Source organism: Dipteris shenzhenensis, chromosome 23 (genome assembly GCF_047967505.1).
Source record: "Dipteris shenzhenensis isolate YYH24624 ecotype China chromosome 23, Dip_SZ_1.0, whole genome shotgun sequence".
NCBI lineage: Eukaryota > Viridiplantae > Streptophyta > Polypodiopsida > Gleicheniales > Dipteridaceae > Dipteris > Dipteris shenzhenensis.
Window position 1 is genome coordinate 9,284,079 of NC_141618.1, and position 24,338 is coordinate 9,308,416.

The 24,338-nt window shown below is 44.4% G+C and overlaps 1 protein-coding gene across 3 annotated transcripts in view; it reads right to left on the reverse strand.

Moving 5' to 3' along the window:
- Nucleotides 1–4,747: 4,747 nt before the first annotated feature.
- The window catches only part of LOC147886958 (histone deacetylase 5-like), a 287,587-nt gene continuing 267,996 nt past the window's right edge, over nucleotides 4,748–24,338 (reverse strand). Inside the window, exons 11-12 of one of the 3 annotated variants that reach the window (XM_087394576.1) lie at nucleotides 5,384–5,448; nucleotides 4,748–5,269 (exon numbers count right to left, since the gene is read on the reverse strand). In XM_087394576.1, the coding sequence (XP_087250702.1) occupies nucleotides 5,107–5,269; nucleotides 5,384–5,448 (228 nt within the window). In that variant the 3' untranslated portion in view covers nucleotides 4,748–5,106. The remainder of the gene's footprint in view (nucleotides 5,270–5,383; nucleotides 5,449–24,338) is intronic. The other 2 variants (XM_087394575.1, XM_087394574.1) reach the window with 2 other exon arrangements.

Consider the following 24,338-nt stretch of genomic DNA (forward strand, 5'->3'; position numbering starts at 1 on the left):
TTCTCAATAAGCTAATTGGACAATAGCCAGCAATTCTTTTTACTTTCTTCCACGATCAGTGCAACATGGATAGCTTATTTGTAAGGTTGGGTTTTTGTCAAGCATTAATAGAAGGTTTCTTTCTTTGGGGGGGGGGGGGAAATAGAAACATAGGAAAGGATCCTTAGAAATGGTGTTTTAAGTACGAAAACTTCACGTGAAGTCCATCCCATTTTAAATATTGTTGAGGCCACTATTTAAAGACATTAGAATTGGCAAGTAAAAATGAGAATACATAAGCGTTGCAATTAAAGATGTCCATTCTTTAAACATAAAAGCATTGGCCTGTAAAGATGAGAACAAATCAGGGTAAGCATTTTATAGAAGGTACTTATTTGTGTGACAAACATAAGCGAGTCACTTTGTCTCATGAGAAAATATTTTATGCCTTGGCATACCCAATGCAAAAATCTCATCAAAACATGTATGTTCATTATACTCTCTCTTGTCAATTATAATAGATGCCATAAAATAATGTTGTGTCAATGCTAACATCTCACTAACTTAGAAATATATGTAGATAATCAAATTCTTGTTGAAATACTAATGGCTTTTGTCTGTGCAAATGACATACGCGAAGCTTTCACAACAAACTCAACTGTATTGTATAAAGTCCTTGCAAAGGCCTTGCAATGAGATTAAGATTATCTATTGGCCTAAAATAGTCTATACTTAGCACATTTTTCAGAAACTCTTGAAACTGATATTTAAAAGCCCCCCCACCCTTTAACACCATTATTCCAATTCACAAGGCAAGGGATCCCATGAATCCAAAAAACTACAGGACCATCATGAGTAGACGTGTTATGTCAAAGACTTATGCAAAGATTTATGCAACAACTCATGCTAGTCGAGAGGTAGAGTGTGGGAGCTTTGCAATTAAAGATGTCCATTCTTTAAACATAAAAGCATTGGCCTGTAAAGATGAGAACAAATCAAGGTTAGCATTCTATAGAAGGTACTTATTTGTGTGACAAACATAAGCGAGTCACTTTGTCTCGTGAGAAAATATTTTATGCCTTGGCATACCCAATGCAAAAATCTCATCAAAACATGTATGTTCATTATACTCTCTCTTGTCAATTATAATAGATGCCATAAAATAATGTTGTGTCAATGCTAACATCTCACTAACTTAAAAATATATGTAGATAATCAAATTCTTGTTGAAATACTAATGGCTTTTGTCTGTGCAAATGACATAGGCGAAGCTTTCACAACAAACTCAACTGTATTGTATAAAGTCTTTGCAAAGGCCTTGCAATGAGATTAAGATTATCTATTGGCCTAAAATAGTCTATACTTATTAGCACATTTTTCAGAAACTCTTGAAACTAATATTTAAAAGCCCCCCCCCCCCCCCCCCCTCCCTTTAAAACCATTATTCCGATTCACAAGGCAAGGGATCCCATGAATCCAAAAAACTACAGGACCATCATGACTAGACATGTTATGTCAAAGACTTATGCAAAGATTTATACAACAACTCATGCTAGCCGAGAGGCAGAGTGTGGGGGCTTCAGAGCTATGGGGCAGGGTTCGAATAGATCATGCTACAATGAACCACATCTTTACAATGAAAATTGCCATTGAGGAGACTCAAGCACGGAAGCAAAGAGTCTATTGTTGCTTTGGCAAAGCCTTTAATATATTGTACCACGAACCCCACTTTTTAGATGACTACTTGATTTAGGGTACAATCAAGACATTATCTGGTTAGTTTGGATACTATATGAGCAAATATCGTGCAAAGTCAGGACTTCAATGGGATGGACAGAGGAGGTCATGAGCACAATTGGAGTCAAATAAGGTTGCCTTGCTATCAGTAACCTTGTTTGGCCTCTACATCGATGGGCTGGAGTCCTCCATCATGACTCTTTGAAAGTGTAAGTTTCATCCTAATCCCGATCTAATATGCAGATGACATGGTCCTACTCTCCTCAATTGAGGGTCTCTAGTGGCATTTGGATGCACTCCGGTCTTTCACTGATACACATGATTTGAAAGTGAACTAGTGGCATTCTAATGTTTTCCTGCCGACTCTTCCAATTTGCACAAATTACATTGGTTAACTGTCTCCCAATGCATAAATCTTTTCTCTGTTTGCTCAAATCTAACTCATAGATTGACATCAGGACAATTAACTTATCCTTTCACCATGGTCTTTTTCCCTTTTAAGTTCCTTCATTGCTTGCAGGTGTCCTTTGCTTTAGTTGCTCAACTTCCGTTTTTTACTTGGTCCACAATGCACAAAATTGGCCCCTTATGCACACAAAAAGATAGGATGTTGTAACTTCTTAGATTGTTTCCGTTTTTTACTTGGTCCACAATGCACAAAATTGGCCCCTTATGCACACAAAAAGATAGGATGTTGTAACTTCTTAGATTGTTTTTCTTGCATTGACACATGATTCACTGATAAAGGACCTGATAACCTCCTTATTTTAAAAAATAAGGATCTGACCATGACCATCACTCTCTACTTCCTTGGTATACCACTTCCATGACATGCAACTTGAGGGATAATCTAGGCAATTGCTTTAGAAAGGGTAGCTTTGTACATAGTAATATAATGGAATTAAGCCCAGCATCATGTGTTCTCAGCCAGCTCCGGAAAATTTAGAACAGCAGATTCTTATCCCATTGCTAGGTTTATTTGTATTCGTTTTTTAGCAAAAGACACCTCTATCCAGCTCAATAATTCAAGCCCTTGTAATAAACCATAGCTTAATTGCATAGTAACCCTTTTGTAAGCTTCAAATCACTCTTCGGCACTCCTTTTCCTGTTTCAATCCTTCTGAATCTGCCTACCTAATGTTACCTCCAAGGGTGAGACTCTTCATTTAAGAAATTTCAGCTGGTAAGGCGACCTTGCAATAATTTTAGGCTCACATTACTCTTGCCTTGGAGAACTGTATAGATTATATAAATATTGCATCAGTTTCGTCTATCAAGCCTTTCAACTTGTGTAGTTTCTTCAAGTTTGCCTGCATGCCAAAGTGTCTCGACATATTCTGCAGACAACTTACTATACTATACCATTTCTTGCTAAACCCCACAGAAGAATAAGATGATTGGTTAGCTACATTCTGTTCTTGTAAGAAGCCTTATAAAGCTCATCTACCAGTATATCTTTCATTTTCTGCGTATGCATGTTGCCTTTCTTACCTGACAACTTCACCCCACTTCTTGCATCTGCTTTAAACTGCTTTTTGGGGAGAATATTCACAATACTAAAATTTCATTCCAGATTAAGGGTAGCAGCATCATAGGTAAGCATTTTAATGTTTCAGTTTTATTTGGTCTTGAGACCCAAGGCAATTTCTCTGAGTGGCAAGCAGGAGGGAGTTCTACAGCATGTTATCGGTCAAATGGTGCAGCAGTTTCATACACTGTGGACTGGGTAAGGGTCGCTGTGAACTGCAAGATTAAGGTGAAGTTTGGTGACTATTTCTTATATTGACTTGATCCTTGGTCTTTTTGAATGTTGTTTTTTGTCTGGCCTTGTTTTCTCATCAAGTGTCTCTTTATATTTTATTCTTTAAAGCTCATCTATTAGCCTATCTTTTGTTTCCTGGCCATACATGTGGCCTTTTTCACAGACAGCTTCACCCCAGCTCCTGTCTCATTTGAACTACGCAGGATATTCATGACGTAGGAGATCCATTCAGTGCTGAGGCTAGTACATTGAAGGAATTATCGTTTTAATGATTCAGTTTTTTCAGAATTGAGACCCTTTGACATAATAGTTTCTCTGAGTAGCAGGGAAGACGTTCTAAATCAGGTTATTGATCAAATGCTGGACCAGTTCAGGATAGCAGATCGAGGGTTACTGTGAACTGCAAGTTTCACATGCGGTAGGGAGACTGTTTCCCAACTTCCTTGGTATTCTTACCAGAATGGCAGGAGATTCTCAGTTTTCTTCACTTAAAGTCATGAACATAACTTCATTGCATATAAATACTTGTGATATCCTTGCAAAGTTAGAAACATCAAATCAGCCTACAAAATTCAAGCTGTTTAAAAAATACTTGTTCTGTCTACACAGTACTCTGCTTCTAGCACCCAACAAAGACCTAAAGAAGGAGCTATCTTCCAGCTTGAACAATTCAACCCAATAAAATGAATTCAGATAGGTAGGAAGGAACAAGCACAATGAGAAAACTTTGTAGTAGAGGTACAATGATCAACATGGAAATGTCTTAACTACCCAAAAGCCCCCTATTTTCAGCGATGGAACCTACGCAAATCAGGGATGGCACAGAGAGGGAATGAAGTGGATGGAATCATGGGGTATAACAGCTTCTGATATACCAGAAGATGCATGTAAATTCAGGGAGTTAGTGATGCAGAAAATGCTACACAAACCCCAAGGACTAAAATGCAATTCTATAACAGGAAATTAACTCAATGGACAGCTACGGAATGCAGAAATACCTTGGGGAAGACACATCAATATTTAAAAGGCATCTAATCTGCAAAATCAGAACCAACTCACATGATCTGGAGGTGGAGAGGGGCAGGTAGGCAAGACCAAGGATCCCTAGAGAAGAAAGGATCTGTGAAATCTGCCCCACAGGGGAGGTAGAAAATGAGCAGCATGTAGTCTGAGATGTAGAGCCTATGCACACATCATAGAAGTTTATGGGGACAGCAGAGATAATTTGAAAACCTGTTCGAGCAGCCAGCCAAAAAGCTAGGAAACGAACTTAAAAGAGGTTTTGGAACACCACAACAAGGTACTAGGTCTAGCACACAAGCTAGTCCAACAAGTACTTACTACCTAGCAAATTTGTAATATTTTCTTTCACTGGATGTAAGGGATCACCATTAGTTAAGAGTGATCGCCAGTCCCATAGATCCTGAAGGGTCTCATCCTTATCATATCATAACTTTCAAGATCTTTGACTGGTTCCAAGACTCTATTTCTTGAATGAAGATGAAGGATTTGGATTGCATGGAGTATCCACAAGCTTGAAGTGATATCCACGTCTGTAACCATGGACTGATAATCAATGTTAATTCATCACAAAATAAAAATAAAATAGATCTTTAGATAAGATATGCCTACATATTCCCTACTTTTGAAAACACATAATTTAAAGCTGCTTCTTTGCTTAATCCCATATGCTCCACCAAACTTCTAGCCACAGTCCATTGGTATTCTTCGGATGGAGTACACAGAGGAAGCAATCCTGACTTAAACTTCTCCACATAAGATTCAGAACACCTGTGGAAATGCAATTCAGATGACATTATTCAGCAGAAATACATAGAGGCATATCTTGGAGTTCACCAGGAAATTTCTAATGCCAATTTTTAATCTAGTGTAAGGAAACCTTACGTGAAAGTTAGAATGGGACATCCATCATTTTCACCAAGGTATAAAACAGTTCCATACCAGCTATCCTGAAAATTTCACAAGACACATTTACAATTGGAAAGCCAAGGGATATACGAAGACTATAAACAATGGAAGAAACATGAACTTCATTTAAAGTAAAGTCTAACGCTAGTTGATGTTAGTCCTCATATCAAAAGTATCAAGCTTCCCTGCATTATATCTGCAGTTAAAATTAACATTTACAGGAGCTGTAGTGGTGATCACTACTTGCTGGGGACCTTTCCTGTTCAAGCAGGTACCAGCCTTGCACTGATTTTTGAAGGGAGGATGAAGAAGTTTCCATGTGCAATTTATCAATGCAGTTTGAACATCATGTGCTGCAGGTAAGAAAATAAGATAGTGAATGAATTTGCAATGCCTGCATGAATTTTTTTTGGGTGATATACTGTAAAACTAGAGAAACACAAACTCCAAGAGTCAACTACAATAATGCAGCATTATGCCCAGCGAACATATATCAGGAAAAGATACTGCAGGTCCCAGCCCTTTTCTGCCTGCTTCCACCACCTCCCTGTCATGCCACTCCCCATCTTCCACTTCCACCTCCTCCTCGTCACGCCAAACCCCGATTTCCTCTTTTCTCTTCCCCGCTGCTTCCACCCCACATTTCTTCTCCCTTCGCCACCTGCCCCCCCTCCCCCCCCCCCCCCGGTTGATTCAAACAGCCCCAAAGGCCTGTTGCCTCTGTTTCCTGGCCGGCCAGCTCTTGCAGGAGCTGCTGGGCTTTTGGCCCCTTTTCTCGAGCCTGCCCTTTTGAGTCACAGGCCTTCAAAAGGGGTTTTCCCCTTGCTGTTTGCTAAGGTGCCGGACCATCAGTCCTGAGCCCCTAGCCTTTTCCATTTTCCTGTCTTCTACTGGCTTTTTGACAGCCCAAAAACCTTTTTCTAGGTGGCCTTAGCCCCAATCTCCTCTCTTTTTCTCCCCTTTTTCCACCTCTCTGTTTTCTTCATTTTCCATCCTTCCTTCACCTCTTCCTTTTGCTAGCAGGAGAAGATTCCTCGCTTTGTTATCTTGGGGATTTTAATCCTGGTGGTGACCATTTGGTTTGGCCAAAGGGCCTCTTGTGTTAGCTCCCTCAGCTCCCACAACCATTCGGATTTTCCTCTCCCCAAAGGACAAGCAACTGGTGTAGATTGCAATTCAGCCTTTGTAGGACAGAGCATTGGTGGGCCCCATAGTAAGCCTCATACCCACAAGGAGTCAAGCTTGAGAGGGGATCTAGGTCAGTTTGGTGCAAGAGGGTGGCCACACTTAGGAGGTCACCATCTCTTCTCCAAGTCAACTCCCCCGATATCACCCGGACCCCTGTGGAGCAGAGCCTGATTTTCCTCAGCTCACATCTAGTGTTCTTACCGTGGTACTTGTTAGAAATTGACCAACAGAGGATATGCACATTGGAAGACTGAAAGAATAACCTAGAAGCTCACACAATGTGTGGTGTGGGTGGAATCACAAATTTCTTTACTTAATGTGCTTCACATATGTGTTGTGCAAACTAGCAAATAGACAATGATCCAAGCCAGATATAGACTTCACCAAAAGAATATAATGGACACAATACAAAAGATAGATCCGTAATCCCACCCAGATGTGGTCCTCTGATCTTACCAAAAGGTTCTTTACTATCTACCGAATACCTCTAGATCTCTAAGACCACGTGCTCCACCTTGAGACTCTCCATCCAAAGATCTCAGCTCCTTGCTGCCGTGGCAGACAGGGTTCAGCCCTAAGTGAACTCAGTCTGCAGCACCTTTGGCACTCCTTTGCCTCCTGGATGTAGGCCTAAGGATGAGGCTACTGGTGCTCCTGCTGCTCCCTTGCTTGCTGACTTGCTGGATGATGAAATGGGGCCATAGGCCCCTCCTTTTATAGGGCATTCCTGCCCCAGAACTGGCCGATCCAGCACCCTTGCTGGCCGACCCAGTTTGCCCTCCAACCGACCCCACATGGCCCTTTTATGGGGCTGTGTGCTGGCTGACCTGGTTGGCCAGCCAACCAGCCAGCCCAGCCCTATATAAGGGCAGAGCACTTCCCATTAGCAGCCCTTATTTGTATGCAGGGGCCCAGCCCTTTTGTCTGCCCATGACCTGCCCTAGTTGGCTGGCTCCAACCAGCCCTAACCAGGCCCGACCTTTCCATGGCTTCCCCCTGTCATATGCTACGCTTCTTTTCCTGCCTCTGGAGCTCCAAGCAGCCACTGATCTGGTCCTGGTCTTGCCTCTGCCAGTCGCCTTATCCATAGTGCTGATCCATGCTCCTAGACATGCTGTGAGGTGCTGCCCATATGACAGCCCCCCCCTCTCTCTCTTTAATGGGCATATCTTGCCCTAGGTCTCCCTCCCCCATGCTCTCCTCATTTGGGGGCTTACAAATGGGGAGGCGACCTTTCCCAACACCCCCTCTTACTGACACATCTCGGCCCAATACCAACGCATTCGATGACGCTGTCCCACCAGCTCCCATACTGAAACCATTGGAACAATTTGGTGTTGATTCCGGCTCCTGGCTTTTCAACCAATGGCTCCTGCTCCTCCACATCCAGTCCTACACGAGCAAACCATCCTAGTACACAGGTCTACCAGATGGCACCACCACCTTCAGTCACGTTCCCACCTTCGAACTCGAGCAATCCAGATGTCACCATCTTCCAGCTGTCCCCTCATAATGAGTGAACAACCTTGAGTCTTCCAGGTACCATGCTTTGAGGGTCTGTTTCAACCTGTCCTTCCTCTATCTCCCTCATCCATATCCATGCTGTAGAGTTAATGCTGAAGACAGATATCCTTCAGAATGGCCTATGTCTCTACTGACATGTCGGTCCTCTGAATAGGAGGATTTCAAGAGTCCGCCATAGTCCCTATGATCTATGCCAAGGTGTGGGCATCTCTATCCTCCCATGCTTCAAGTTACTCTCCATATACCAGTATGAGTATCCTCCCTTTTTCGTCCACCATATCCTCTGCTCCTGCTGTTGTCAGCTTCCATAGTTTCCGAGCCACTAAATGACTCCGGATCTCCACCCTCTAGATAGGATAGTTAGTCCCATCCAGTTTCCCGGATGGTAAAATAAGGAACTTTACTAGAGGAGGAAGGGAGAGCAGTGGTTGAAGAGGCTTATGCGTCTGAACCCGACATCTGTGCTACTAAACCACACAGCAAAATCAAAAAGAAAACTCCACCATCTGTAGACAAGAACTCTTTACACACCTGATTGAACTCGAGTCGCCCTCCTTCTCGCAAGAGCACAATCCAAAACATCATACTATTGCATTAGCCCACTACTTATCAGTTACAAAAAGTGGTATCCACTACATGCTTAGTAACTGCCTTGTGCCATGGACTGACTTATCAGTTATTGGCCACGTAGGTGGAGACTGAGTCTTCAACACCTGGCACTTCCGGTGGAGAGACGTTTTCTCAAAAAGTTGGAGACTCGAACCCTTTACGGGAAATAATCCTTCAGATCAAGCTTGAAACTTTAAAACTGTGTGTCACTGCCAGGTCAATTTCTGTACTTGGACTGACAATAGGGTCAGCTGTGGGCTAGTCTTTCTTTGTGTCATGCTACTCTCATCTGCTATATATTCTGCTGCTTCTGTAGTCTTAGGTGGACTAGCACACCATGGTTGAGTTGGGCTACTCATAGCATTAGCATTTGCAAATAATGCAGGCATCTTTGTTTCTACCTGGGCATACTGATTAACCTCTTCTGCATGCATTGTAGGAGTTTCTGAGGTGTCAGCAAGTTCTTCTCCTAGTATGGAAAAATTCTGCTCAAAGGCATTTGTCTTTTAGTTCCCGCCTTCACTCTTGCCTTGAGATCCTTTAGCTCGTGTGCCATAGCCTCATATGTGTAAGCAGCTCAAGAAAATGCTTGATATGGGCGTGTAGCAATTGCAAAAAGCTTGCTTTTAAGATTGGCCCATGCTTCCTGTGAAGTTCTGCTGAGCTGATTCTTCATTTTAGTAATATCTGCTGTTGTCATAAGCACACCATCTACTTCTGCTGCCATTTCCTTAAGTTGTACTTCAACATTTTCAAGCGCACAGATACGGTCTTTCAGGAGTGTATTCTCAATCTGTAATTCTCTCTGATCAGCTCCCATTTTGTCAAATTGAATAAAAAACTCATCCTTTATTTCTTGCAACCATGCTTTGATAGTAGGCATGCATTCTTGTTGTACTTTGACTTGCCCTGTCAATTTTTCTATGTATCTGTTTTGCTGTTCCTTGGAGCAGTAAGTTTTCATAATGGTGAGAAACCACCTACCGGGCTATGTGGAGGAGTATTAAGCAGGATTCCCAGAAAGTCATCTTCTGGCTGCACCCATGTCTGTTTCGCTACTGTGTTTGCTCTTGGATTTAGCTTAATCTTCCTTGTTGCTGGCTTCTCTGATTTGCTTGGGAGCAAATGGGAGTATCCCATAACGGTTCTGCTAGTGATGTTCCATACACCGCTTGCATGCTCTCTTCATGTGAATAGTTGGCGGCCTCCAAATCTTGTACCAAGGCATCTTTTACCCGATCCGGGGGGCTGTGCCTACTCTCTTGTTTGTATCTGGGCTATGCTGCATTTTTGTCCTTTGCTCCCTATATTGAATTGTTGGAACTATCGGAGTCCTAGTGTGTGTGGTCCTAGAGTCCTAGGAGTGTCCTACAGTTGTGTGAGTGTGAAGAGTCTTGAGGCCACTTGTGCCACCTCATGTGGTTGTTATGTCTTTCCTTTATCAGGCCTAGCCGAGTTCCAGGATGTTAGTGTACTCCCTAGACCTATGAGTTGGTCATGCATCCATGCTCAGATTTGAGTCTCTGATCACGTTGACACCTAAGCCATGAGAGTGCTTGGTTCAACCTCTGAATTATGCTCAGCTGTCAGCCTCTGAGATTGCCTGGGATGCACAGTCTGGATGATGTCATAGTTTCTCACCCTAGCTCCGAAGGGGGGTTAGTTGGAACTATCGGAGTCCTAGTGTGTGTGGTCCTAGAGTCCTAGGAGTGTCCTACAGTTGTGTGAGTGTGAAGATTTATCTTTGCCAATAAATTTGGCTACTTTGACTAGTGGGTTCTGCATCTTTGGTTGTATTGGTACACTAGCTTGCACTTGGGAGGGGTTCTTTTTGGGAGGTAGTGGGAGGGGATTGAAATTTGGCCTCTGTCTTATAGTCACAAATACATTAGTTGTAATATTTGCTGCAAGTGCTCTTTGTAGGAATTCTTGTGTAAGGCTGGGCAGCATCAGTTTTTGTAATTCAGCTTGTGCTTCATGCAGTTCCCTGCTATGTAGTGAATTATCTGAGGAACTTCTGCCACTTGGAATATAATCAAAGTCGTGTAGAATGTCGTCTGGATCTTCCGTTTGTGATGCAGTCTCTGCCCGACTTCTATTTCGTGTGAAGTATGCAATACCAACGTGACATGGAGAGAGATCTTCCTCAGGCCTATTTGACATGGACTGTGCTTTCCATGAAATAAATGGAGAGAGTTTTACTCACAGGATTTCAGTCGATTGCTTGTTCTTGAGTTTGAAGCCTCAAATGCTGCTCTACCTATTGCGACTCCATGTTGATGTTGGATTGTATTTGTTGTAGTTGCTTGTTGTCGTGTTTGATGTCGCCTGTTGCCCGTCGTTTTTCCGCCGGTAATTCGACTATTGTTGTCTTAATTTGTTGTCGTGTGTTGTTGGTCTTCTTTCCGCCGGTAATCCGACTGTTGTTGTCTTGATTTGTTGTCGTGTGTTGTTGGTCTTCTTTTCGCCGGTAATCCGACTATTGTTGTCTAGATGCAGCCTAGCTTGATTGGCTATAGCTTGCCTCTGTGGTCGTTTGCACCTGGCTATTCGATGTGAGTGCACTCTGATGATGTTGAAGACTCAGTCTCCACCTACGTGGCCAATAACCCAGGGTCAACATCGGTTAGGATAAGTCAGCCCCATGGCACAAGGCAGTTACTAAGTATGTAGTGGATACCACTTTCTGTAACTGCTAAGTAGTGGGCTAATACAATAGTATGATGTTTTGTAACAAGGGCTGTTACTAAAAGATATAACTGACTGCGGACTTATAACAGTCGGAATGGATCTGGGCAGCTACAAAAGTCCTGTAACAACCCATTTTGAGGTTGAGTTGTTGTTTATCTCTGTTGAAGCATAATACAATATATCCATTTTTGCAAATTCACGAGTTTCTCTGCTATTCTTTCATTGTTTAGTTCAGTCCACATGCAATCCGACTGCTGTCAGTCTCTTGTCCAACTCCTTGCACCTGTTGCATTTGAGTTGACGTGTGTTCTGTGTTTTCATTTGTTGAATGCACTCTGAACACATTTGGCGATCCTCACAACGTTCATTCCTAGAGCCTCTAGTTCACGCTGCTTCACGCTGATAACAATAGCAGAGATAGCAAAGCGACCACTTCACAAAAACAAAAGCAAGTCGAAGTAGAAAAAATTGTACTAGATAATCTTTGTCTACGAGTACGCCACTCATACAGAACCACAGCCCAACCGAATACGGTAGCAAGGCTGGAGCGGTGAACGATCATTCATAGTTCACATACCAAATCTACATAGTTTGCATTACTACAAACGCCGCGTCCCATAGAGGAAGCATGGGGCAAATTGCAACGTGGGTGCCATGTGGCATCTTCTAAATTCCAAAGGCTATGTGCATGGAAATGGAAATAGCCAAGAGGCTTTTGGATCAACGGATGGCATTGCATGAGCGTGGAGAAGTAGACCGACAAAGCCTTCCGTACGGTGGTTTCTTGCTATGGAGTAGAGGTCACAATACAGGATGCCATTTGGTGGAGAGGGCTCGTGGGCTGAAGGCACCTCCATCTGTAGAGGCCCGTGGGCAATTGGCGATTCCATTTGTGGGCTGGTTGGGGTCAACAATTCTCTAGAGCACGGGCTGGTGGTGGCGAATTCATTCATATAACATACGAGAGCATAGGCTGACCACTTGAGCTCATAGGCTGGTGGCAAAGTTGCATGTGGTAGCCAAGCCGTTTGAGAAGCCTCGCCTTCATGCTCGCAGCTGGTTTGTGAGGGGCTGGCTAAGCATAATGACCAGCATGTCAGTCGCAAGGTGAGTGGACAGGACGGTTTGGAAGATGAGTGCCCATTGACGTTGCCATTGGCTTTGGGCACGTGGCTGGACACAGAGCTTGGGTTGTGTATCTCGGTTGTCTAAACCTCAGGGGATGCCTTGACGACACATCTTGGAAGAGGAGCCCTGGCTGGTCACAAGGCTTCGTCAATTGCTTGCAAGCTGTCCAAGAAGGGCTGGCAGGTCACACAAAGCTTGCCCTACTTGCAAACTGAATTTGGAAGGCCTGTGTTTTGTAGGGGGGTCTCGCAATAGACAACTTCATCCTTTGTTCAAGTTCCCATTGGTGTTGGCTGTGTATTCATGATCTCTATCTCTACTTGGAGCACACTAGAGGTCGAGTGGGCACTTGAGGCAGCTATGGGAATTGTCGAACTAGTATAGGTTGCTAGGGACCTTTCTAGGCTTAGTGCAAGCCATCTGAAACAGAAATGGATGCCCAAAGGGGCGCCAAGGTTTGGGGCCACTCTATGTCTTTGTTTTTGGTGCAAGAGCATTCTCGCTCCCAATCTGTTGGTTGTTTACTGGCTGAATTGTTGATGTGAGAATATTGGCTGGTTATGTGCTTATTACCCCCTTTTGTTGGTCTTAAGGCCGGTTTCATGGTTCCGTTGCTAGGACATCACAATCTTCTTTAAGGAGGTGAGCCTGTAGTTGTGTCTGGTGCAAGTACAGCTCGCTGTAATTCGATCGTTCCCTCATTCATAGACTGTCCATCTTGCCCTTCTTGAGAGGACTCTTGTTCCGTATCCTGATCTTCATCAGAGTGTGACATTCTCGCTGAATTCTCCTTGCTGTAATTCGATGCAGAGTGTGACATTCTCGCTGAATTCTCCTTGCTGTAATTCGATCGAATTACAGCAAGGAGAATTCAGCGAGAATGTCACACTCTGATGAAGATCAGGATACGGAACAAGAGTCCTCTCAAGAAGGGCAAGATGGACAGTCTATGAATGAGGGAACTCCTCGTGATGATAAGTATGCTGATGAACAGCAAGCTGTAAATGCCTTTGATGTGAATGTTTCTCAGTCCAAAGGGTCTAAGGAGGATGATGATGCAAAGGAGACCGATGCGCCGTTCAAGGCACAATTGCTTAGTGCAGTGGGAACGCTAGCCCAGCTTACTCAGGACCCACAGTTTGCTAAGTTTCTGCAAGCTCCTCCGAAGACTAAGGAGAAAAAGAGACATTCACATTCAGGGGAACCTAGTCGGGTTCAAAGACAGCCATATGGTTCTATGCCACTCAATGGACAGCCATAAGTTATGCCAAATGCACAAGGTGCTCCATTGCAACAGTCTATCTCTGGTCCTGGTGTAAACCAAGGGCAGCAAGCTATTCCCCAACCCTCAGTGCATCTAGGATATTCAGGGGGTGGTTCAGTGTTCCAGGCAATGGTTGGTCAAGCTGTGGATAATTTTGGAATGCCTCGAAACTACCCTATTGGTTTTCAGCCTGGTATGAAAGGTATGCAGGGGACTATGCTTGGGGGTATGCAGCACAGAATGCATAATGTAATGTGGAAATATTGGCATGTGGCCAGGAATGTAGAGTGGAATACATGGCCCTATGGGAGATCCTGCAGGTATGTTTGGTATGCAAGGAACTAGGGCTGGTATGACCAACCCTCCTATAGGCTGTGGGTAATGCTATGCAAGCACCATTTCTGCAGCCACATATTTATGATAATTTGACACCCAAAGGCAATGCAAAAGACCTTAAGAAAGGTGGGGCAGCAATGAAGTTTGAGACCTTTGATGGGGCACAAGATAGGCCAAAAGATTTGACTTATATATATATATATATATATATATATATATATATATTTATGAATGCTTGAAAAACTTCATACAAAACAGCAGCCCTGAAGGTGTTGAGTATGGAAAAAATCGGATCAAGGCTGAAAGAAGAAAAACGAGCCTGTTCCAAAGAAACCCAACTCACTACCAAGGGAGTCTCTGGTACAGGGGCTAACAGCCAGGTGGGGGGACTATACAGCCAGCAAATCCCTCACGGAGTAAAAGTGTAGAAAACTCATGCAGGCCAGCCTTGCAGAAACGTGCGTGCCTCGCGAAAGTCGCCCTAGAGCTCGGGAGCCCATGCTCCTAGGTGAAGCACACGGTGTAGATGATATCCTGCCAGATGGTGACCAAGGTAGCGGAGGGTGGAACCGGATGCTTGCCCATCACCAGACTACAGTGAGCAGCCAAAATGTTCCGTGCCTTGATATTGGCTAACCTCCGGAGGGGGATGAGGATCCAGGCTATCAGGACGGACCGCCTTATGGAGCTCTATCCTCTGAATGCTCTAACCTTGTGTCCAATAAGCTAGAGAGACCTCATCAATCTGGAATGCGTGATCTCCCTCGGTGAACCAAGCCACCATCCCCCAAGTGTAGTCCCTCTGAAGGCTCTGCATGCGGGTCATAATCCAGAGGGCTCCCATCCAAATCCTCGCTGCGCTACGACAGTTCCAAAGGCAATGAGGGATCGTTTCCAGAAATCCAGTAGAGCAACAATGACATTGTCCCTCCACCCGCATCTTCTCCAACCACGAGCCAATGGGCAAGCCTCTTTGGGCGGCCAATCAGAAGAAGTAGGAGATCTTCCTCGGTCGCAAACTGGACCATAAATGCGTCCAAAAGCTGGAACGGACCTCCTGGGGCAATCTATGGGCCACCCAATACCTCTCCCTCGAAGAGTTCCAAATCGAAGAGTATCTGAAGCGTCCTGCCAATCCGTGTGGTGTAGGAAAAGAAGGGCACCTTGTCCACTTGCTCGGCGAGGCCGATCCTGGAGGGCCAAAACCACTTTCCCGGATCCCACTGGGCCTCTGTCAAGGGCCTACCCTCCCAAGCCTCCGCCACAAACAAGAAGAGAAAGGGAGCAAGGGCACATCCCTTGCGGACCGAGCGAGAGAGGAAAGCCTCGCATGTGTGTCCACCGACAAGCATCTTACTAGAGCTCCCCGCATAAAGCGCAAAAACTCCTCTAATCCATCTGTTTGAAAACCCAACCTTTGTATAGTACCCTCCAGGAAAGACCACTCCACCTTGTCATAAGCCTTCTCAAAATCCAAGAGGACGGCCAAAGGCTGTGACTCCTCCCTGGCCCCAATCCACTGTCTTCCAGAACTTGAAGATGTTGTCCAGGATGCTACGCTCCTGAACAAACCCGGTTTGTGTGTCGTGGATGATGTCGGTGAGATGAGGCCGTAACCGCAAGCTCAAGACCTTGGCGAGGATCTTGTATGTGGTATCAAGCAAGGTGATCGGTCTCCACTGCCGAATGTATGACCTATCTCCCCCTTTCGGGATCAAACAAATCCACCCCCTGCTCAGGGAGTGGGGAAGGGAGCCCGTGTCAAAAATCTCCTGGCAGGCTAGGCAGAAAGGAGGGAAATGATCTCCCAGAAGTTTTGGAAGAAGGCATGAGTCAAGCCATCCTCACCAGGACACTTCTGGGTTGGAAGGGCCTTGAGGGTTTCCCAGAGCTCCTCATCCGTGGAAGGCTCCTCCAGACTCCTGCACAACTCCCGCGAGACTACTGTCGGAATGTGGTCCCAAACTAGCTCACAAGCCAAAAACCACCCTACTTGTCCTCCCCAAACTCCAGGTTGTTGAAGTCTCCTCCAACAATCCAGAAGTTAACATCTAGAAGGCTCAGGGCCAAGATATCAAATAATCCCTTGCGCTCTACCCAAATCAAGTCTCAACAGTCGTCAATTCCCTTCTGTCAACACCTGCAGGTAGCACTCTGTTTGCGTCACTGGGCTCTAAGCATAGTATCACGCGACGCATCGCTTGGCTATCCACGACCCCTACGAGAAACCTCCGTCAAACATTAGGAATCGTCCCGTGGCGTGGAAACTTTCCCTTGGACTCAGAGTCTCGCCGTTCCGCCAAAGCTCTCCATCAATCCAGGCATTGCTTTGACAATTCTTTCCAACTTATCGCTCCCACCTTGAAACGTGGAAAATTGTTATTGGGGTAGTGGTGATACCATTCAATGCCTTGTCCACAAAAGCAAAAGGAAATAGATCATTCTCTTCAGTTGTGAAGATGACCATACTTAGATGCATGCTTGGACTAGTGGCAGCAGAGGATATGGAGCTTATACAGATGGATGGTGTTCGCGATGTTCTTTTGTCCTTGGGGGCCATTTATGCGCGGAGGCTGACACTCTTTGTTAACTACCTTCTCTTCTTCCTACTGCAAATCACGGGAATAGCACCATATCTTTCCACCCAGCCAACCTTGCTGAAGCATGAGAGCTGACACAGAAAATTCAAAAAATTTAAACCTACGTGAACAGTGCCTTCTCCTCTCTCACTAGCTTCAACAAGCCCCATCTCCCTAGATGGATCTAGATGCCACATGTCATCTTTATAGGGCCTTACTAATGCAACATTTCACCCCTCTCTTGGGATGCTTTGATTTCCTTTGCCCCTAGGCACCTTTCTTGCATTAGACGCTTAGCCTTAGATCCACCTAGTCTGGTGCTATCAATCCTCACCTAGGACCTTGACATTAATTCCCTCCTGATCATTTACATGAAGCGCAAACAAATAATTACAAACATAGATCCTTTAAGGGAAATGTCGACTGATTCTTCCGAGGTCATGCTACCTCGCCTAGAGCGTAACATTCCTTCCCTCTTCAGACATCACCGTCCTCGATGATAAAGTCTGGGAACACTCTCCGCAACTGGTACACGGATTCCCAGGTAGCTTCGAATAGAGGCTGACCATGCCATGCAACCAACACTGTGGGTATCTTCCGATTTCGTATTTGCATTGTTCCTCGGTCCAGGATTCTAGTTGGTTTGTGACTCGCATTATCCTCTATCTCCTGAAACAAAACCACACCTTCGATTAGTGAGTCCCTGTATGTAAAAATTTATTCAAGCGCGAAACATGAAAAACCGGGTGCACCTTATACCCCTGTGGAAATTCTAATTTATAGGCTACCTTGCCTATTCTCTTTAGAATTAACCACGGCCCACAGTATCGAGGTGATAACTTAGCACACTCTCCTGAAGTTAACGACTTCGAGTGCGAAGGAACTCTGAGAAAAACTTTTTCTTCTTCCTTAAATACTCTTATAGACCGATTTTCATCCGCATACACCTTGGCTCTATCCATAGCCTCGCGGATATTAGCTCTCGCAAGTGCTAGCATCTCTCGCATCTGAACCACAAAGTTCGCGGCACTAGGCACTTTCTGAGGTACTCCAACTATAGTTGGATTTGCTGGTCTATAACCATAGTTGAGCTCAAACGGACTGAACGCTGTAGAGGAATGTTTTCTATCATTGTAGGCAAACTCTAACAATGGCAACCACTTGTCCCATGTATGTTGCCTCAATGACACATATGCCCTCAGCATATCCTCTAAAGTCTGGTTGACTCTCTCCGTCTGACCATCCGTCTCAGGATGATCCCCACTACTCATTCCCAACTCAATCCTTAGTGTCTCAAATACCGCTGTTCAAAAATGACCGGTAAATTTGACATCTCTGTCTGACACTATGGATCTAGGCAGTCCATGCAAACGAAATATATGTCTAATAAACAAATCCGCTACTTGCGGGGCACTAACAGACTACTCCCTAGTCGGAATGAAGTGAGCCATCTTGGTTAGACGATCAACCACCACAAGGATAGAATCATACCCTCCATGGAAATGCTCTCCCACTTACTTAGTGGTACTTCCAAGGGCTGTAAAAGTCCGGGTGGCTTCACCCGCTCGGCCTTACTTACCTGACACAAGAAACACTGTGTCACATATTCATGAATATGCTTTTTCATCTTTGGCCAAAAGAAATCTTGCTTCACGAGATCATATGTCTTCTCGACCCCTGGATGTCCCGCACATGGGCTATCATGGCACTGTCGAATGACTCTTTGCCTGAGATCATTCTGACTAGGTACTACTACCTTGCCATTTCTTTTCAGCATACCATCCCTTATGGTATATCTTGCATAAGTTTGGCCTTTTCTGGATGCCAGATCATCCTTTTCATTTTCCCCGGGTTTTAACACATGAGCTTTAGGCCATAAGCTTTGGACAAACTCGTCCACCTTTTGAGTTTCTCTAATCTCAGTCACTAGAGCACTCTCTAATACCGTAAAACTCATATTGTGCATAATGCGAGACAACGCATCAGCAACCTTATTATCCTTCCCTCTTTGGTACCGAATCGTTAAATTAAACTCCTGCATGAGCTCTGCCCACCTAGCTTGGCGGCCCCTCAAGTCAGGTTGTTTACAAAAATGTTTCAGAGTATCATGATCCACATCCACATAAAACTCTGAACCATACAAATAATGCCTCCATGTTTTCAAAGCATGGATAACAGCATACAACTCTAATTCATGAGTTGGACAATTCCTTTGAGAGGGAGAGAGCTTCTTGCTTTCAAAGGCTACTGGCCTTCCCTCTTGAAGGAATACTGCTCCTACCGCAATGCCACTTGCATCGGTTTCCAGGAACAACGGTTTCTGGGGATCAACTATTTTTAACACCGGTCCAGCGACCACAGCTTGTTTTATGGAGTTCAAACTTTCTTGTTGATTTTGTCCCCATATAAAAGGTACTTTATGTGAGGTCAAGTCAGTCAATGGCGATACTATTTCGGAATATCCTTTGATATGCCTTCTATAAAATTGGACAAATCCCAAGAATGATCGCAACACGCGGTCAGACTCTGAGGGATTGGCCAAGTCAGTATCGCAGTCACTTTCTTTGGATCCATTTCTACTCCCTCTGGAGTAATTATGAATCCTAAATATTCAAGCCTAACCATACACAGTATAGTTTTCTTTTTATTTATATAAAGACTAGCTTTCCTCAAAGTACTGAACACTATTCTTAAGTGTTCACGATGTTCAGTAATACTTTTACTGAATATCAGAATATCGTCAATAAAATGTACTACAAACTTTCCGATATACGGACATAGTAAATCGTTCATAAGCATGACGAATGTCGTTGGAGCGTTGGTAAGTCCAAAGGGCATTAGCAAAAACTCATAATGACCAAACCTGCTTCTAAAAGCGGTTTTATGCACATCCTCGGCTCTAATCCGGATTTGATGGTAGCCGCACTTAAGATCTATCTTGCTGAAAATCACGGCTCCATGTAATGCATCTAGCAAATCATCAATCCGAGCCATCAGATACCTGTGCTTAACAGTGATATTATTCAATGCTCTGTAATCTATACAGGGGCAAAACGTATCATCCTTTTTCTTCTTTAATATCATTGGCGAAGCAAAAGATGAGAAACTTGGTTGAATCTGCCCCAACTTGAGGTATTCTTCCAGTTGTCTACGCACCTCCGCCTCTTCCGTAAAACTCATTCTATAGGGAGGTCTATTTACAGGTTCTGCCCCCGGGATCAGTTTAATCTTATGCTGAACATTCCGCTCTGGAGGTAACCCATAAGGTAGTTCATCCCTAAAACATTCAGAGAACTCCTCTGTTATAAGATTAGCCAGCTTGGCCATCTCACCACTTTGCGTAACATCAGTGCTAGCCGAAGAATCATCAACCGGCTCTACCGATGCTGTGCAAAGGAATAAAAACTCTTCTTGAGCTTTTCGGATTTCCATCATGGAAACCAACGGTCCCTGAGGTATATCTTTCTCACCTCGCAAGACATAAAGCACATCATTCATCTTGAATGATATACGTGCTTTTTTCAATCAATGGCTGGATTCTTTCTAGAATGCCACACCATACCCAAGGCTATATCTGCATGAGCAAGCTTGGTCATTTCAAAATCAAGCTTCTCAGCATAGTCCTGAATACGAAGCTCCAACTGGGCAACCCTTTGGTCCCATACTTCAGTTGAACTTCCATCTGCCATCCTCACTGTATACGCATAGTCAGATGGGTTAGTCTTTAACTTCAGCCTCTTCACGAGCTTGGAGTTAATCACATTGTGAGTTGACGCCGAGTCAAACAACACAATGACATCATGATTGGCCACTTGCCCTTTCATTTTAATTAACTCCGTATCATTAAAGGCTGTATACCCCGTTGCTGCCGGCTTAGATAGGATGTTATCAGGTGCACTCGTTACTAGCTTAGCAACAGACACACATAACAAACAAGGTACTGACCTCTGAGAAGATCCCGCTAGCTGAATCTGCATCTCTTCCGCTTTGGGACTTCCCTCCATTTCCACGTCGCATTCTGAGATCACCATCTCAGCCATCTGACGATCTTTATTCCGTGGACAATCCTTCCACTGATGAGGCTGAAGGCATCCAAAACACAAGCCTTCTCTCCTTGCTTTTTCTCTTTGTTTTGGGTTTAAGGGAGACTTAGACCAAGCCCGGGCTGCCATTGGGGTTACTTTCCTCTTCACTCCAATGGTGGTACTTGGTTTAGGAGTTTCAGCTGATTTCGCCTGCTTGGCTTGACCACTCGGCTGAGAACCACTTCCTTTACTAATCCATTTCTTCTTAAACCCAGATTTCTTCGGATACCCATACTGGGTTCCAACCTGTGCAAACCCACTTGGCTTGCTGCCCTTGGCATCTTCATAGTTCAGGGCTATGGCTATTGCATCATCCAACGTGTTCGCGTACTTAGCCCGAACTTCCATTTTTATCCGATCATTCAATCCGAATATGAAATCTTTCACTTGGATTGATTGAGGCAGGGGTTCATCAACCTTCATTACGCTCTCTCGAAACTTGTCAGTGTATTCAGCCACTGACAAATTTCTTTGACGAAGGTTCCTATATTGATCCCAAGCTCGGGATGCTTCGTCAGGAGGTAAGAAGTGTTTCCTGAATTCTCTTTTAAGCCCCTCCCAGGTAGTGGATGCTATACCATCTTTTTGTTGCTTAATCCACCACCGATCCGCTACCTCACTAAACATGTGGGTGGCCTCGCAGATCTTCTTGATATCATTCCTGATTTCACAAATGGCGAACGCCTCGTCCCATTTGTGTAACCAAGTCTCAATGACATCAGAACTACGGTCATTCATCCGACCATAATACTTTTCTGGCCTGTAATTGGCAATATTTGGTACTTTAGCCTTCCTAGGCTCGACCGTATGGACACTAGACTCCGGTTCCATTGGAGCCTTTCCAATCACCTATCGAGAAGGTCTGGCAGACATACTATGTATTGCTCTTCTAAGTTCAGACTGCCCTGCATTTGTCTTGTAGCTGTTGCGCTAATAATTGCTGCAAGGCATCCTCAAATGCAATCCTACCAGATAAGGTGTGAGCTCCAGGGCGCGACACCTGCTGGGTCGGCCGGACTCCTGACTCACCAGGGTCCCTCCTGGAAGCCCCTTCTTCTGCTTCCATTCAGGTCAAGGGGTGGTTTGCTTTTTTTTAATAATAAAAACACCGCTAAAACACTGTATTTACAAACTGACACAATTCAGTGTACTGACACTCTTACACAATTCCCTATACTAGGGAATACCTGCAATCCCACATGCACACTGACTAGGCATTTGACACATGCATAACCCAAATAGCGCTTTTCCCTATACTAGGGAAATTCCTGCAAACTAACTCTGACTGAAGCACACAGGCATAGTCTCAAGCATAATCTGTCCCTGCTACAGCATTAAACCTTCATGCATACTTATCACTTACGAGATCCTGTTCATGTAAGCAGAGCATCAACGAAGTTAATCAGGAAAAAGAAACACAGAGTTGGGGGAAGCTCCCTGGTTGATCGCTCCTGCCAAGTGAACAAGACTTTCTCTATTTTCGAGCAGCGCTCCACCATGCGTCACACCAGGCTGCACCTTGGAGATACCAGTAATCACATGTCGCGTTGCAGGCCTCCCCGTTCACGAGCCACTTGCGTGCGTCAGTCTACCAAATGAATCGGTCCTTTCTCTGTGGTTCGTCAGGTCAGCCCGTCGCGTGGAGGTCACGAGCCCACGAGCTGTCTGCGTGGCCTTGGACGAACTAGATAGGTGGTTCGTCAACCTATCGTCTATCTTCACCAGCACCCCCCAGATCCCGTGCGTCGCCCAATCCACGTATCACTTTGAAAGTCTCCTGCAATACGAGCCTTCATTCCGTCGTAGACCACGGGCAGCAACACCTATCTACGTCAACCTGCCTTGCTCAGAAATAGCCACCACGCTGTTCGCTACCAAGTAACGCTGCAAGAGTTAGTTGCTCACTCTCTCTTCACGTCCCGTCCAATCCACGTCGCAGGTCGTTCACGAGTAGCCTACGCTTCTCTATTCGTTTCATCGTAAATCACAAATCCCCTCTCATCCTCTAGCCCAAGCTCTAATACCAATTGTTAACTACCTTCTCTTCTTCCTATTGCAAATCACGGGAATAGCACCATATCTTTCCACCCAGCCAACCTTGCTGAAGCATGAGAGCTGACACAGAAAATTCAAAAAATTTAAACCTATGTGAACAGTGCCTTCTCCTCTCTCACTAGCTTCAACAAGCCCCATCTCCCTAGATGGATCTAGATGCCACATGTCATCTTTATAGGGCCTTACTAATGCAACATTTCACCCCTCTCTTGGGATGCTTTGATTTCCTTTGCCCCTAGGCACCTTTCTTGCATTAGACCCTTAGCCTTAGATCCACCTAGTCTAGTGCTATCAACCCTCACCTAGGACCTTGACATTAATTTCCTCCCGATCATTTACATTAAGTGCAAACAAATAATTACAAACATAGATCCTTTAAGGGAAATGTCGACTGATTCTTCCGAGATCATTCTACCTCGGCTAGAGCGTAACACTCTTGCTTCCATTTGGGCGGAGATTATCTTCACTCTCAGGAGTCAGTGGGAACGGTGTACAGGCACCTCTTTGGCAGCTCGTGGGAGACTTTTATCCTTCATGAGGACATGGGACTGCTCATTGTTTTTTCATTTGACCCCTTTTGGGATGTCGTGGCATTTTAGACCATCACCATGGCTTTTTTGCCACATTGTTGAGGCTAGGGATAGAGTACTTTCTCTCCCACCTATTGTATGATTCGTTTTGAATGGAATATATCACTTTTATTTTTAAATTTGAAGAAGTGGTGTCTGAGAGTGATTCGAATTTGCAATGCCACGATCATCTCTCCCTGCATGAGAGTTTAAGCAGAAGAAGCATTTTTTGCAAATTTACCTTTACCCTTCCCATGCCCATGTGCTGCAAAAGCTTGGTCATTTCTATATACCTCCCTCAATGTCTTGCATCAATTGGTCTTTTTAAATTTGGTAGAGCAAGTCAATCATATCCATGTTGAAGCATGAAAGGAACCCTTTATGTGACGGTTCAAAGCATTGGCATAAGATCCCTTTGTTTCCTTACCAATTCGGCTCAATGATGTCTTTGAGCTTGGTGAGATGAATCTCCCTCTCTCACCTCAAAGAGCGAACTTATCCTTTGAGCTGCAAAACTGTACCTAGCATGTCTCCTCAAAGTTGTTCCATAAATTCTTCCAAGCTTCTAATGAAGTCTTTGCACTTATTATATGATTGATGAGGAAAAGTATGAGACTTGCAATGATGACTTGTCCATTCTTCATCTCTCACTCTTTGGCTTTTTTGGCAGCTTAGAGAGTCTTTGTAAATGTGCCAACAACAATTCTCCACCATAAGCTTTTACCAACAAATAGCATCTTTATTGTGAGCTTCATACATAATAGTTCTCCACGCCAGTCACTTCTCTTCCACTAGAGACGTGATTATTTGAAGTCATGCCTACAAACCAATGCTATCCTCAAATACTACTACTACAAATAATTAAAAGAACAAGTGTATTCTTGTAAAATATGAAAATCTTGA